Source organism: Leptonotus elevatus, chromosome 21 (genome assembly GCF_054856555.1).
Source record: "Leptonotus elevatus isolate MCC_2025b chromosome 21, RoL_Lele_1.0, whole genome shotgun sequence".
NCBI classification, from domain to species: Eukaryota; Metazoa; Chordata; class Actinopteri; order Syngnathiformes; family Syngnathidae; genus Leptonotus; species Leptonotus elevatus.
The window spans coordinates 6,609,027-6,622,024 of NC_141259.1; the positions used below are offsets into that span (position 1 = coordinate 6,609,027).

Sequence of the window (12,998 nt, forward strand, 5' to 3'; positions counted from 1 at the left end):
GTTATTGTTTGAATGATTCATTTTAGAATCTAAATTCCGCATATTGAATAGAATATGTGGAGGTATGGTGTTTAATAAATCTAGGAAATAATGTGAAATGATCAAGGATTGTATGAGTCAGCATTTTTTTACGTTTCCAATGCAATCTGATGTGTGCGTCACACTATGGTAAGATGGTATTTAATTCCCTGCTCATGAAATTTGGTGTAACATACAATTATGTTAATAATATAATAATTTGTTTTTGACTCATGACCTGTTTATTTACGCATGTGTTCTTCATATGTTCATATGTGTTCCTCCTTTTGTTAGCCTAATAGTGTAATGTCCCAAATTGTTTTTGAATGTTTTGGGGTGAATGTTTTCACTCGTATTGACTGTTTACAAGTATTATTATTATTATAAGTCTTGTGAGCGCGAACAGTCTGTGCTTGTGTGACGTATGGTGGAAGTGACGTCAAGAGTCGAGCTGTATTTGGCTCATTACCGCCACCTAGCGGTATGGCATGCAACTCATTGTCCGACCAAATAATTTGTGGAAATGACGTCACCAGATGAAAGCGTACTCTGATTGGATAGGATTTGGGGAACCGCTGCCACCTTCAGGTCTGGCATTGTTATGAATGTACTTAAAAACACATTAATGCGGTTAGGTGGATATAGACCACAATGCATTGCCAGTATGAAAAAAGAAGAAGCGATGCATTAAATATATTCTATGGAAATAATTCATTTGTTTTAGTTGAAAATATTTATATACATTTACGACAAAGGAAATAAAATACAATTTTAAAACATTTTTACTCACAATAAATAGTTGAAAGATACATACTACATATTAGGCAATGGAACCAAAAGAAAACAAGAAGACAAAAACCCAAACCAAACACAAAAACATTTTTATTAATTTATTGATTTTTTAATGATGACACTAAGCTAAAAAATGACTTCACTTATGCTATTAGGCTAACAATATTTTCACGTAAAGCTTGAGCGTAGAATATTCAATTTTGAATCGTGACTGCCACCTGCTGACGAAAAATGAAACTGCACCTACCCTTCTTCTCACACACACACACTGCGCACATGATGTCACGGGAAATTCGAACCTAAAGACTATTGGCCAGAGGCTTCCAGGAGTACCCATTGTGAACAGCTAAGGTGTTAATCTACTATTTAGAAGACATTTCAGTCATAAATGGCCAAATCAAAAGGCTACTCTAAAGATACTTATGGGGAAAAAAAAGTTCCATATTGCAACTTTAAGTTCACTAAATTGATACAGAAGATTGCGATTTGTGGCAGCACGCTAATAATAGAAAATATAGATAACTTCTAGCTGAAATTTTAGAATAAAGAATAAAATGTGTATTAAAAGGGACCAAGGCCAATTATATTGAACAAAAAACAATAAAATAAATAAGAAAATGCTTTAAAAAAAAAAAAAAAAATATATATATATATATATATATATATATATATATATATATATAATGTAATTATATCTTACAGTTAAATTAACTAAAACTATAATTATGAAAATGACCTTTGTTTTCATCCTTGTCATACAACGTGTTATCTGTGTGAAACCTAAACAGCAAAGCGTTGTGATGAATACAGGACGAGTGCTCTTTGCGTCATATCATTTCCCTCCTATTTTTGACAGGGCTCCAGTGGTTTCCCAGGATTCCCAGGCGCCAACGGAGAGAAAGGTGCCAGGGTAAGAAACGCACTACATATAACTACAAATAACATTGATCTTTATTTTATAGGTCTGAGCAATGTTAGGTAGTGACAGATGAGTATTGTATAACTTGTTTTTTTATTGTTGGCTCTCTAATAGGGTGTTGCAGGCAAACCTGGTCCAAGAGGACAAAGAGGTCCAACGGTATGTAGCAATAAACCCATCATTTCCTGGTTGCATTAATTCTTTTTATTTTTGAAATAGTACTTAGGTTATCTCACGATTAACTTTCAACTTTTTTGTAGGGTCCTCGTGGGGCTCGAGGAGCAAGAGGCCCAACAGGAAAGCCAGGGCCCAAGGTATAAGAATCAGTATTGGTCATAACATACAAGAAACTCAGTAAGGATTGATCCAAATAATATTGGATCAATGGAAATGGCTTTAAGAATATAGACTGATCATTTGTTGTTGTTGTTGTTGTTGTGTGTTATAGGGCACATCGGGCAATGACGGTCCTCCAGGCCCGCCTGGTGAGAGAGTAAGTCCATGCATGATGCATGAGTTTGATCTAACAGTTTGGCAGTACTCGTCTTTAGTTTTTGATTTCTATACATGATTAGACAACTACTCCTTATTAAAAACAATGTTTGGGCATGTAGGGAAATACCTGCAAAAATGCTGCTGTTACACCTTTTTTTTAATTACCTTATTCCGTTGACCGAGATGGCTATAGTGCTTGATAAACAACTTTTATTTTGTCACTTTTGCTGTGTAAAGAAAACACAGAATTAAAAAAAAAAGTTAATTAAAGAATCCAGCAAGCCTTGATACACTTTATGTGTCGATAAAATGAAGTCTAATGGAGTGTGTTGGCCGAGCATCACTTGGATTAAGTTTCTTGCTTGTAATAAAAAATAGATTTCAAAAGTATTTTTATCTGAAGGTTAAAAACCGATATGCATTTTTTGAGGCCGATGCCGATACTGATTTTTGGCAGACAAAAATAATTAATCTGCCGATACTTAATGCATAAAATTAATTTAATGCATCCATGGCGTACACACTTAAAGTGAGTAGAGAAGAAAGTTGCGATTGAATTTGATTAAAATAACTCGTTTTTCACACATTGGGAAGAATTTGTGCCTTTGCGTAGTGTTATCTCACCTGTGGGTATGTCTTCCCACAGCGTTTGTGTGTGAATATTCATTATTTGAAGGAAAAACACTCCCGAAGTTGATTTGAATGGGATCCTCCCTTCACTTTTAGCATTAGCGCTAGGCTAGCGATGTTTTTAAAACGAAGAATGTTTTGTATTTATATCTACATTGGATGTAATTCTTAGCGTCGTGTATTTAGTTTACAGTTAACTCCAACTGGGGTGTCATTAAACTAAGCTTAAAGGACGCTTGGGGAACAACAGAAGAACAAACGCTACACACTTGCTAGTTGCTAATGCTACGCAAACAAAATGGTGCATTCAGAGTACTTTCACTTTGGCCCATGTTTGAAGGGCAATAAATTGGCAGATTATAATCATCGGCTGATTATAATCGGCGGCTGATTAATTGGTTGGGCCCTATTTTTAATATTACATTTAATACCTTTGGACTATAACCCTGTTCAATGTTTGACCTCTAAGTCCTCATGTTGGTCTCTCTCTCTCCATCTGTCTTCTTTAATTTGTTTTGATTACTATAATTTTGCAAATTTTTTTATGACACTATTAAAACTAAACAGACCGAACTGTTTAATAAAGCCTCTCTTGTTGGTCATTGTAATGTTCCATTTTATTCTGGATTATTTCTACACCTTTGTCATTGGTCTGACAGTTGATATATTCCTTATAGGGACCTCAAGGACCTCAGGGGCCTGTGGGCTTTTCTGGACCAAAGGGGCCCCCTGTAAGTAGTTTATACACACTTTAAATGTAAAACAATGTACTTGAAGTCAATAAAATTCAAGATGATTTGAGAAGTTCACTCACCACAGTGGCACCTCCAAGTACGTATAATTCTGTAAAATGATAATTAGGAAAGAACATTCCCATTAATTCTTTCAGCCCTGTAATAGTCATGTGGGTCATTAGTTGTAATGTTATTGTCTAGACCGATATTTCTTCTTTTGTTGCACCATATGGTGTGCTTGCAAAGCATTTATAAAATGCTGCAGCTAAAGTGATTTGAATTGAATTGTTTTTAACTGATGATGACCAGTGTGTACATCATGAATAAGAGTGTTTGTTTCCTCCAAATAAGGGACCACCTGGAAAGGATGGGCTGCCCGGACATCCAGGCCAGCGTGGTGAGACAGTAAGTACTTCCATAATATATTCAGTATTACACACTGTGTGTTATAAGACACACACTATGGAGTAGTTTGTGTCATATTTCCACGATGAAGTTCGTGGTATGACAAGAGATGACAATTCATCTTTACACAAGAGGCTATATTCCCACCGACATGAGATTAATCCAACAATTAAAAAAAAAAGCAAAGTTGGACGCCGTTGCATTCATTTGCTACGTTCCTCTCGCCGCTTTTATTCCATACTTGAAATCCATCAGCAGTTGGACAACGCTCAGCGGGCTGTAAGTTCTTCTAAAAGCTTGCACATCATCACCTCATATGATACCTTCCGTTTCTGCTATCGCAACGACGATATACTCTTCATTAGAATGTTTATGGTCCTCGATTTATAGCTGAAGAGCGCACTCTGCAGGCGTCCGACATGTGGATTGATTACAGCAATAAAGATGCTGATGGGGACCGAGACCCATCAGCACAAGTTGCTTCGCAGGAAGTGCGTATAAAGATTTTGTAGTGTTTGTCACATTCAAACCGGATCTGTTTTCACTAAATTATAGTAATATTGGATTTGGAGCTCTAGGGTTACTTGTTTGAGTCCTGAGTCAGATAATATGTATCAGAGAGATGCTAGTCTGCCAAGATGCACTTGAGCAAGGTACCGTCCCCATCCCGATATTTTTTGTGTCCCTCTTTCACTCTGGATCTCTTCTTGAATGTTTGCGATCTGGTTCTCTGTGTGGTGCGCAAAGAAAAAGTTGGTTCCTCTGAGTTCCTCTCTCATATGGTGTTCCACAGGGTTCTATTTTGGGGCCCCTTCTGTTTTCATTGTATTCAGTGCCCCTGAGTTCCATTTTAAGAAAAGAAAGTATTTCCTTTCTACATCACAAAGTCAGAATTCTGAGAATAAAGTGATAAAGCGAGAATTCTGAGATTAACGTCAGAATTCTGAGAATAAAATTAGGATTCTCACTTTAAAGTGAAAATTCTGAGATTAAAGTGAGAATTCTGAGATTAAAGTGATAAAGCGAGAATTCTGAGATTAAAATTAGAATTCTCACTTTAAAACCAGAATTCAGAGAATAAAGTCAGAATTCTCACTTTAAAATCAGAATTCTGAGATTAAAGTCAGAATTCTGCCAACCCTTTTTCTTCCTCTCTCTTCACTGGCCCTAATCCTCTTCCGTGCTGCTCAGATTATGCCCCACAAGACAAAAAGGGCGCTTCTGATTAAGGCCACTTTTGTCCAGTTTGGAGGAAATCAAGGCCTGGATGACCTTGAATTTCTTGAGGACAAACATTATAGAAATGGATTTTGCAACCACAGCCTTTTTTTTTTTTAAATGGGGGAAATCACAAAAGTTAGTTTGTCCTATGAAGGGTAAAGAATGTTAAAGCATATCCAAAGGGAATGCTGCGCTGCATAAACCAATCAAGCACAACTGTGAATTAATTCAGCAGCTTTTTTCCCCTCAACTAATTGTTCAGTAGCTTCCACCCCAATCCCCAGAGAACCCTGTGCGTGTTTACACACGTGTGTGCGTGTGCATGTGTCAGTGTATTCCTTCATGATGACATTCAAACTGTTCTTGACACAAGCATCAGACGTCCTCCTGAGATTAAGTAAAGTTAGAAAGGTACTTGAAAAGAGTGAGATGCTCTATCTAGGTGGCGTGGTGACGTTGCTTAGGAAATGCAGCAATATGATATGTTATGTTTGAAGCTTTATGTTAGTAATTGTAGCAATATGCATGCACGTTACAAATGCATTTATGTTTTTAAGGTTTTTTGTTGTTGTTGTTTGTTTTTAATTAAAGTGTCTGTATTTTCTTCCAGGGTTTTCAAGGAAAAACTGGCCCACCAGGCCCAGGCGGTGTTGTTGGGCCCCAGGTAAAAAAAAGTATATTTTAGGGGTGTAAGGATTACATTTTTTTATCGTAATTAATCACATTACTTCAATAGTTAACTCGCGATTATTTGCAAATTATATGTCTGTTTTAAATAAAAAATAGAATATTTTATTCAGTCGTTTAGTTTTCATACTCTTGTTAACATAAAAGTGGAAACATTTGTTAAACTAATACAAATATGGTTGCATCTTTTAGTCATTGATACAGTAATTTCATAATAATTACTAAAATTTCATTAAGATTAAAAAGATGTACTGTACTGTAAAAAAACACAAAAAACCCCGAGTGATATCGATTTGTGTTTAGGTCCTTTTTCTGCCACTAGATGGCATAATTGCATTTGTAAGACATTGGTGACAGCTCAGTGCATTTTTCTTTTCATATTAAGAGCTATCTAATCTTTAACATGAAGTATCTTGTGAAAGTCTGCACATTTTTTTTAATTGTAAAATACAACTTGATCCCTGTCTCCACAAATATATGCATTATTATTCAATTTATTACTGCTAAATTTTGACGTGGACATGTCTGCTGCATTGCAACTGGAATTCCCCCAGTACAGGCTTTCCAAATAAGGGGCGGTCATTAATCGTGCGTTAAAAAAAATGGTGACGTTAAAGGAACTTTAAATTAACTCAAAATTAACGCACTCTTTTTGACATACCTATAGTCTGATCTACATGCAGTTTTGGGGCTTTTTATTCAACCTTGGGAAAACCTTTTAGGGACCCACTGGAGAGACTGGTCCTGTTGGTGAGAGAGGCCACCCGGGACCTCCTGGTCCACCCGGAGAGCAAGGTCTCCCAGGAGCTGCTGGCAAAGAAGGAGCAAAGGTAAGTCAAGACCACATACAGTGTATTGATAATGCAGTAAATTAGGTTTTGATAAAAGCTGTGTTATATTGCTATTGAAATTTCCATAGAAGCTTCTATGTAAACTTCTTTAACAGTTAAAAATCTCAGCAGACATTTAATTAGTCACCAGTTCACTCATGACAGACAGTATGTTGTAATTGGCCATTGAACATACAATATGCATTATACAATACATATTATTTGAAATGCTTTGGCTAAATTCTCCCCTTGGCCAATATTTGAGAGCCCTTTCGAGACAGTCAGAAGACGTTTTGTCGAAACAACTCCCCTGACTTTCTGTAACACTTAACCTCCATTGCATCTCTCCCGTCTTCAGTCTTGCGCTTTCATTTGCAACCCCATCTTTTTCTAAAACAGACAATCTAATCAAGTCTGTCAGCTAACTCTAAACACTTTACTACTCCCAGACCTATTTCCCTCCTTTGTTTTCACTCAGGCCTCTGTTTTAGTATGCCGGGGACACTTTGCTGAGGTCCAAGCAGCAGAGTCTAAAATCCTTTTATAAGCCCCACAGGCTCTCCTGCGGCTGTGCCTCCCTGTTTGCAACGTGCGCAATGAGAAGAACAAAGCGAGCAAAGAAACTTTGCTACTTAAAAAAATAGATTTGATTGAAGCATTCGTTGGATGTCATATTACATATAGTTACTGAAGTGGTATTTTTAATGGTAAATGGCACTTCATTTATATAGCGCTTTTCCCACCTTACAAGGCCCTTAAAGCGCTTTGCATTCGATTACTTATTCACCCACTGATGACGCAGCATCAGGATTAACTAATGGTTCAGTATCTCGCTCAGGGATACTTCGACATGACCACAACGGCATGGGATTGAACCCTTAATATGTGGGTAGGGAGACGACCACTCTACCACTGAGCCACCCCTTAATAATAGATAAGCCCCTTCACTCCCGGCTGTTTTACTGGATTTTCACTGATTTTGCAAGGCCCACAGAATATTCTGTTCTATTGCTATAAAAACACGGAACCTACCAAAAGAAAGATTGGAGTCTCTTCTTCCATCAGCAAAAAAAAGTTCATTTGTATCTGTGTCTGTTTTGTTGAAAACACTGGAGAAAAGAGCTTGTTGCAACATGGCCCTGGCAAATCTCTTATACTCTGCTGCCACCCGCTGGCTGTTTTTTGTAATAAATACCATTGCTTTAAGCGACCTCTTCATGTACGAAAGCTTTCTGTATGCTCTAGCTTAAAAAACGTTTTGGGTAGTGTTCAAAGTGTTCAAAAAACATAATTATACGTTTTTGGGTTTGAATGAATCAATGTGTGAACTTTTTTTTCTTCGATTTTGTGTCCAGGGAGACCCCGGACCCCAGGGTACTTCCGGTAAAGACGGTCCCCCCGGCCTCAGAGGTTTTCCAGGCGAAAGAGGTCTACCTGGCGCCACGGTAAGAGCGTCACGCCACATGAACGCATTGACCACTACTGTGTTTGCAATAGGAGCAGGTGACAGAGCTTTAGTCCATAACAAATGAACCAGCACCTATCTCTAGCTATTCGCTTATTTGGACACAGCAACTCTCACATTTAATCATGTGTAGAGAAAATACAACGTGACCTGGAACAAATGAAGTCATCTGCTGCAATGCATCATGGTCCATGTTTTAAGAAGCATACAATTTTTGGCTCGGGATCCTTCTGAATGTGTTTAATTATTTTCTTCTTTTTTTTTTTACATATTCATATGTGTTTATATGTATATTTGTAACTGTTATATGGCTTGTATATGTTGTGCAAGTGATGACGGAAATAATCTCCTCCTTTGACTTTCATCCTTAGGGTCCTGCAGGTCTGAAGGGAGGAGAGGGGCCCCAGGGTCCATCTGGTCCTGTTGTAAGTACTATATAGGTGAATGTATTGCAAAATCAGAAGGATAATCCAAATAGGCATCAATATATTTTTAATCAGGATGAGAATTATGTGGTAAATTTGGAACAGATTTTAATCCAGCTAAATTTAGCTGAATTTATATCTACTCTATTTAAAAAAAAAAAAAAAACTGATAATATTTTTTTTTAAATGTGATATTCAAGGCAACGTTACATATATATTTTGGGAAACCAGTCTAAATGTCATCACACCAACTCTAAATTATTATGCAACTCATCGTTAATGAGATCGACCATCATATTAAATGTATTCAGATGGGCTTGTATTAAAACACTTTGTTGCTCTTGTTGAGGATTATGTGTTGAATAATTGCCATTAGTTTTTCATCGGGACCTTTCCGATGACATCAGCCTTCCCATCTTTTAATAATTTAAATGCAGCAGAGTAGACATTTACATTCATGCCATCACTCCTGCCGAGATCACATGAGCTAATATGACATTTTGTATGGAGGAATATACCCATATAATAAATATGTGTATATAATAAACAGATAACAAAACAAAATCAAATTGATCTCTTCATGAAGGGTTCTCCTGGTGAGAGAGGTCCCGCTGGTTCAGCAGGTCCAATCGGCCTATCTGGTAGACCTGGCCCTCAAGGTCCCCCAGGTCCTGCTGGAGAGAAAGGCGCACCTGTAAGTACTGATTGATACTAATTCCTTATCTTTGTTCAAAAAGGATGCCAACAAATGTCTTTATTGTATTAGGGTGAGAAAGGTCCTCAAGGTCCAGCTGGTCGTGATGGCGTCCAGGGTCCTGTGGGTCTGCCCGGACCTGCCGGACCTCAAGGTCCACCTGGAGAGGATGGTGATAAGGTTCGTAAGCCACATGGCAGTAGATAGCTTCAATAATTGACATTTATTTGAGACTGATTGATCTTTATGCGTATTTCCTAGGGAGAGGTTGGCGAGCCGGGCCAGAAAGGAAGCAAAGCTGATAAAGGAGAACAGGTAGGTTCTGGTTCTGGATATGTTTTAGGCATAACTATTCATGTTGTTGTTTTTTGGTTTATGTTTATTAGGGTCCTCCTGGCCCAGCAGGTCTTCAAGGTCCCATCGGTGCCCCAGGTCCTGCTGTAAGTGTACCTGCTTTGTTATGAATTAAACTGCCATTTTGAGTATTTGTTATATACTGTATACAATTGTGGGTTCCCAGGGAGCTGATGGAGAGCCTGGACCAAGGGGTCAGCAGGGTATGTTTGGACAGAAAGGTGATGAAGGAGCCAGAGGTTTCCCTGGACCACCTGGTCCCATAGGCCTGCAGGTTAGAGCCATTTACTAATTTTCTCAGTCATTGTGAAACCATTTTCATAGTACTCGTGATGTCAATGAATAGATTTTGGACATTGTTTGATATTTCCGGAGGGTAATATTTTACATTACTGCATCAATTATATCATAGTTACTCTGCACTGGGTTGCATTTAATTGACTTTTAAACAGGATTCATTGACTTCCTACCGACTTTCCATTAATTGCAGAGACCTACCTTGTCCACTCGTCTCTCTCTGTTTATCACATTTAGCATTCTGCATAATTAGACCACTAACGAATTAATCTCAGAGGACAACTTGACACAGATGAGATGAGACCTCAACATTGAGGATTCAGCATGCGTTGCGCAGGGAGGTTTTGTCACGCATAGAATTGTACCTCGTATGGCTTATAACAGGGAGCTTGAGTTTTTGTTTTTTGGTTTTTAGCTGTGAGGTTTAGTTGTTGGTGGATACACACTCGCGGGATCAATTGCAATCGGAAGGAGATTTTGTATATATATGATGTTGTAAGATATATATTTGGTAAATATATCCTCAGGGACTTCCAGGACCTCCTGGTGAGAAGGGAGAGAACGGTGATGTTGGCCCTATGGTAAGCAATACGACTTTTGCACCGTTACATATTGAAAATACAGTATATATACAACTGTGTTCTTTTCGGCCTGTAGGGTCCTCCTGGCCCCCCCGGTCCTCGAGGTCCTCAGGGTCCAAGTGGAGCTGATGTATGTATGATTCAATTTGAAAAATGTAGACAGAAAAGTGGCCATGTTCAACAATTATTAATCGTTAGTGGATTTAGCTTAGTTTTAGCTAGCTTTACCGTTCATGTTCTCCAAGGTGGAATTCGTTTCTCTGTATTACAGGGTTCACAAGGCCCTCCAGGAGGTGTGGGTCCAGTGGGTTCAGTGGGAGAGAAGGTACGAGTCAAAACACGGTGCACTGCCCTCAATTGTACAAGAAAAAATGTACTCACTGAGGTTTATCTTTCGACAGGGTGAACAAGGTGAGGCTGGGAACCCCGGGCCACCTGGAGAGCTCGGCACTGGGGTATGTCATCTCTATTTTTTTTAACAGCACAATGCCATTCAAACATAGCATCATAATGCCTGTATTAGGAGTTCAGCATTAAAATGATGGCACTTGCTTTAAACCCCATCATAAAATTATTGATTTTGCACAAAACTTTATGATTACTTCTATAGATAAGGAAAGTGGACTTATTTGTGGCCACAATGGTTGATAATCCAATTTTATGAATATTCATAACTTGGTAAAATCCCAAATCAATATTAACTCCATTCCGTTCCAATTATCCCATCACACAAAATATTGACTTCCCCCCCCCCCCCCCCCCCCCAATTGTGACAGGGACCCAAAGGGGAGAGAGGAGAGAAGGGTGAGGCAGGACCTCCTGGTGCTGCTGGACCCGCTGGCGCCAAAGGACCCCCAGGAGATGATGGTCCGAAGGGTAACCCCGTAAGTATTGTCAAATCTGATACTTGAATTGAGACCTAAGAGGCACAGTAGAACAAATTCATGCTAGCTAGCTAGCATTAATTTGGCTAGTTAGCTAACTAGCTAATTAACGAACAGCTTCAAATCTGGTCTCTTTTCCTTCAATGTCTCTTTTAAAAGGGTCCCGTTGGATTCCCCGGAGACACGGGTCCTCCCGGAGAGCCAGGCGTTGCTGTGAGTATTGAAATCCTCAGGCAAAATTCACTTGATATTTCAAACTGATTTGACACATGCAACATATTATTTTTTAATTTTTTTAGGGTACAGACGGAGAAACGGGAGAGAAGGGAGAGGATGGTGAAACTGGTCAAGCGGTAAGTTGTTTATATATATATTGCGGAGTTTGAATCTGTGTGTGTATATTTTTATATATACACCAATACACAGAGGCTCCACCTCTTAAAGGCACACAGGCACTATAATACATACAGTATTTTCTGTGCATGTTATGCTTGCAATTTTGTGTGTGTTGAAATGTATTTATAATGTGTTTTTAATGTTTTATTTTTTTTGCGATTAACGGGAGTTCACTGTATTTTATTGCTATAAAATAACATTGAGTTTCTTTGATTACCTTAAGGGACCCCCAGGTCCATCCGGGGAAGCTGGCCCACCTGGACCTCCTGGCAAAAGAGTAAGTTAATGGCGATTGATAATATCATTTTCAGTACGGCCCTGGTCATTGTCTAATTCTGGAGCGGCTTCATATGAATGCACTGAAAGTCGTCCATGAGCCAACGCGTTTCAAGTGTCATATGGTGTTTTGAAATAAACGAGGCAGTACCTGTCCTCCTCACGAGCTCGCTCTAGTCACGCTTGCACTCAAGCATGGCCGATTCATTTCCATTCAAAAATAAAGCAGGGATAGCAAAAAGGTGGAGATTGAAGCAGAAAATGCTACTGTGAACGAAACACGCTCTCAAGTCCGATGGGAAACGAGCATTGCGATTTATAAAATCAGGATATTTTTTTTTCCTACCCAAAAGAAATGATAAAAAGCTTATGAAGAAATTGATCCTTGATTCCTTTAAATCCTCGTCAAAATGAGAACCATTACAAGTGTGACACTTGATTGATTCCATGCTGCTGTCTGACAGCTGCGGCCAAGCAGATTTCATAACATGGATGCGGAACCGTTGCTAACGGGATATGCGAGTCGCCTCAAGGAGTGTTAAACTGAATAGGAGTCGGTATTGATGGTCACTTTTGGTTGTTATGCTTTTGGGATTGTTAATAGCAGTCTCCTGGGAATCCTTGTCAAATGAAGCCATTTACTCGTAGCAGGATGAAAAGCTCATTTTACAATGTATCATGAATGAGATATCTGCGTGAAACTAAGCTGCTTTTTCAAATATGAGTCTTCGTGCTAGGGGGAAGATGAGGTGGTAATTTTCTGGATTGGAAAAGTCGCAACATGGATTATGGGTAATTTAAAATGGAATAAAACATTTTTTTAAAGTCATTAAATGTATCTCACCGGGTGAAATTAGGGAGAGTCATTAGAATCCGACAGTGTTTTTTTGTGTGT

The 12,998-nt window shown here is 38.6% G+C and overlaps 1 protein-coding gene across 8 annotated transcripts in view; it reads left to right on the top strand.

Annotated features, from left to right (window-relative positions):
• col11a1a (collagen, type XI, alpha 1a) overlaps window positions 1-12,998 on the top strand; it is a 62,885-nt gene that overhangs the window by 40,451 nt on the left and 9,436 nt on the right. For all 8 annotated transcript variants that reach the window (XM_086065672.1, XM_086065669.1, XM_086065665.1 and 5 more), the window contains 23 exons: window positions 1,667-1,720; window positions 1,844-1,888; window positions 1,990-2,043; window positions 2,178-2,222; window positions 3,532-3,585; window positions 3,940-3,993; window positions 5,825-5,878; window positions 6,624-6,731; window positions 8,087-8,176; window positions 8,568-8,621; window positions 9,208-9,315; window positions 9,388-9,495; window positions 9,577-9,630; window positions 9,702-9,755; window positions 9,836-9,943; window positions 10,494-10,547; window positions 10,624-10,677; window positions 10,819-10,872; window positions 10,949-11,002; window positions 11,324-11,431; window positions 11,591-11,644; window positions 11,731-11,784; window positions 12,051-12,104. In XM_086065672.1, coding sequence (XP_085921798.1) covers window positions 1,667-1,720; window positions 1,844-1,888; window positions 1,990-2,043; window positions 2,178-2,222; window positions 3,532-3,585; window positions 3,940-3,993; window positions 5,825-5,878; window positions 6,624-6,731; window positions 8,087-8,176; window positions 8,568-8,621; window positions 9,208-9,315; window positions 9,388-9,495; window positions 9,577-9,630; window positions 9,702-9,755; window positions 9,836-9,943; window positions 10,494-10,547; window positions 10,624-10,677; window positions 10,819-10,872; window positions 10,949-11,002; window positions 11,324-11,431; window positions 11,591-11,644; window positions 11,731-11,784; window positions 12,051-12,104 — 1,530 coding nt within the window. The remainder of the gene's footprint in view (window positions 1-1,666; window positions 1,721-1,843; window positions 1,889-1,989; window positions 2,044-2,177; window positions 2,223-3,531; window positions 3,586-3,939; window positions 3,994-5,824; window positions 5,879-6,623; window positions 6,732-8,086; window positions 8,177-8,567; window positions 8,622-9,207; window positions 9,316-9,387; window positions 9,496-9,576; window positions 9,631-9,701; window positions 9,756-9,835; window positions 9,944-10,493; window positions 10,548-10,623; window positions 10,678-10,818; window positions 10,873-10,948; window positions 11,003-11,323; window positions 11,432-11,590; window positions 11,645-11,730; window positions 11,785-12,050; window positions 12,105-12,998) is intronic.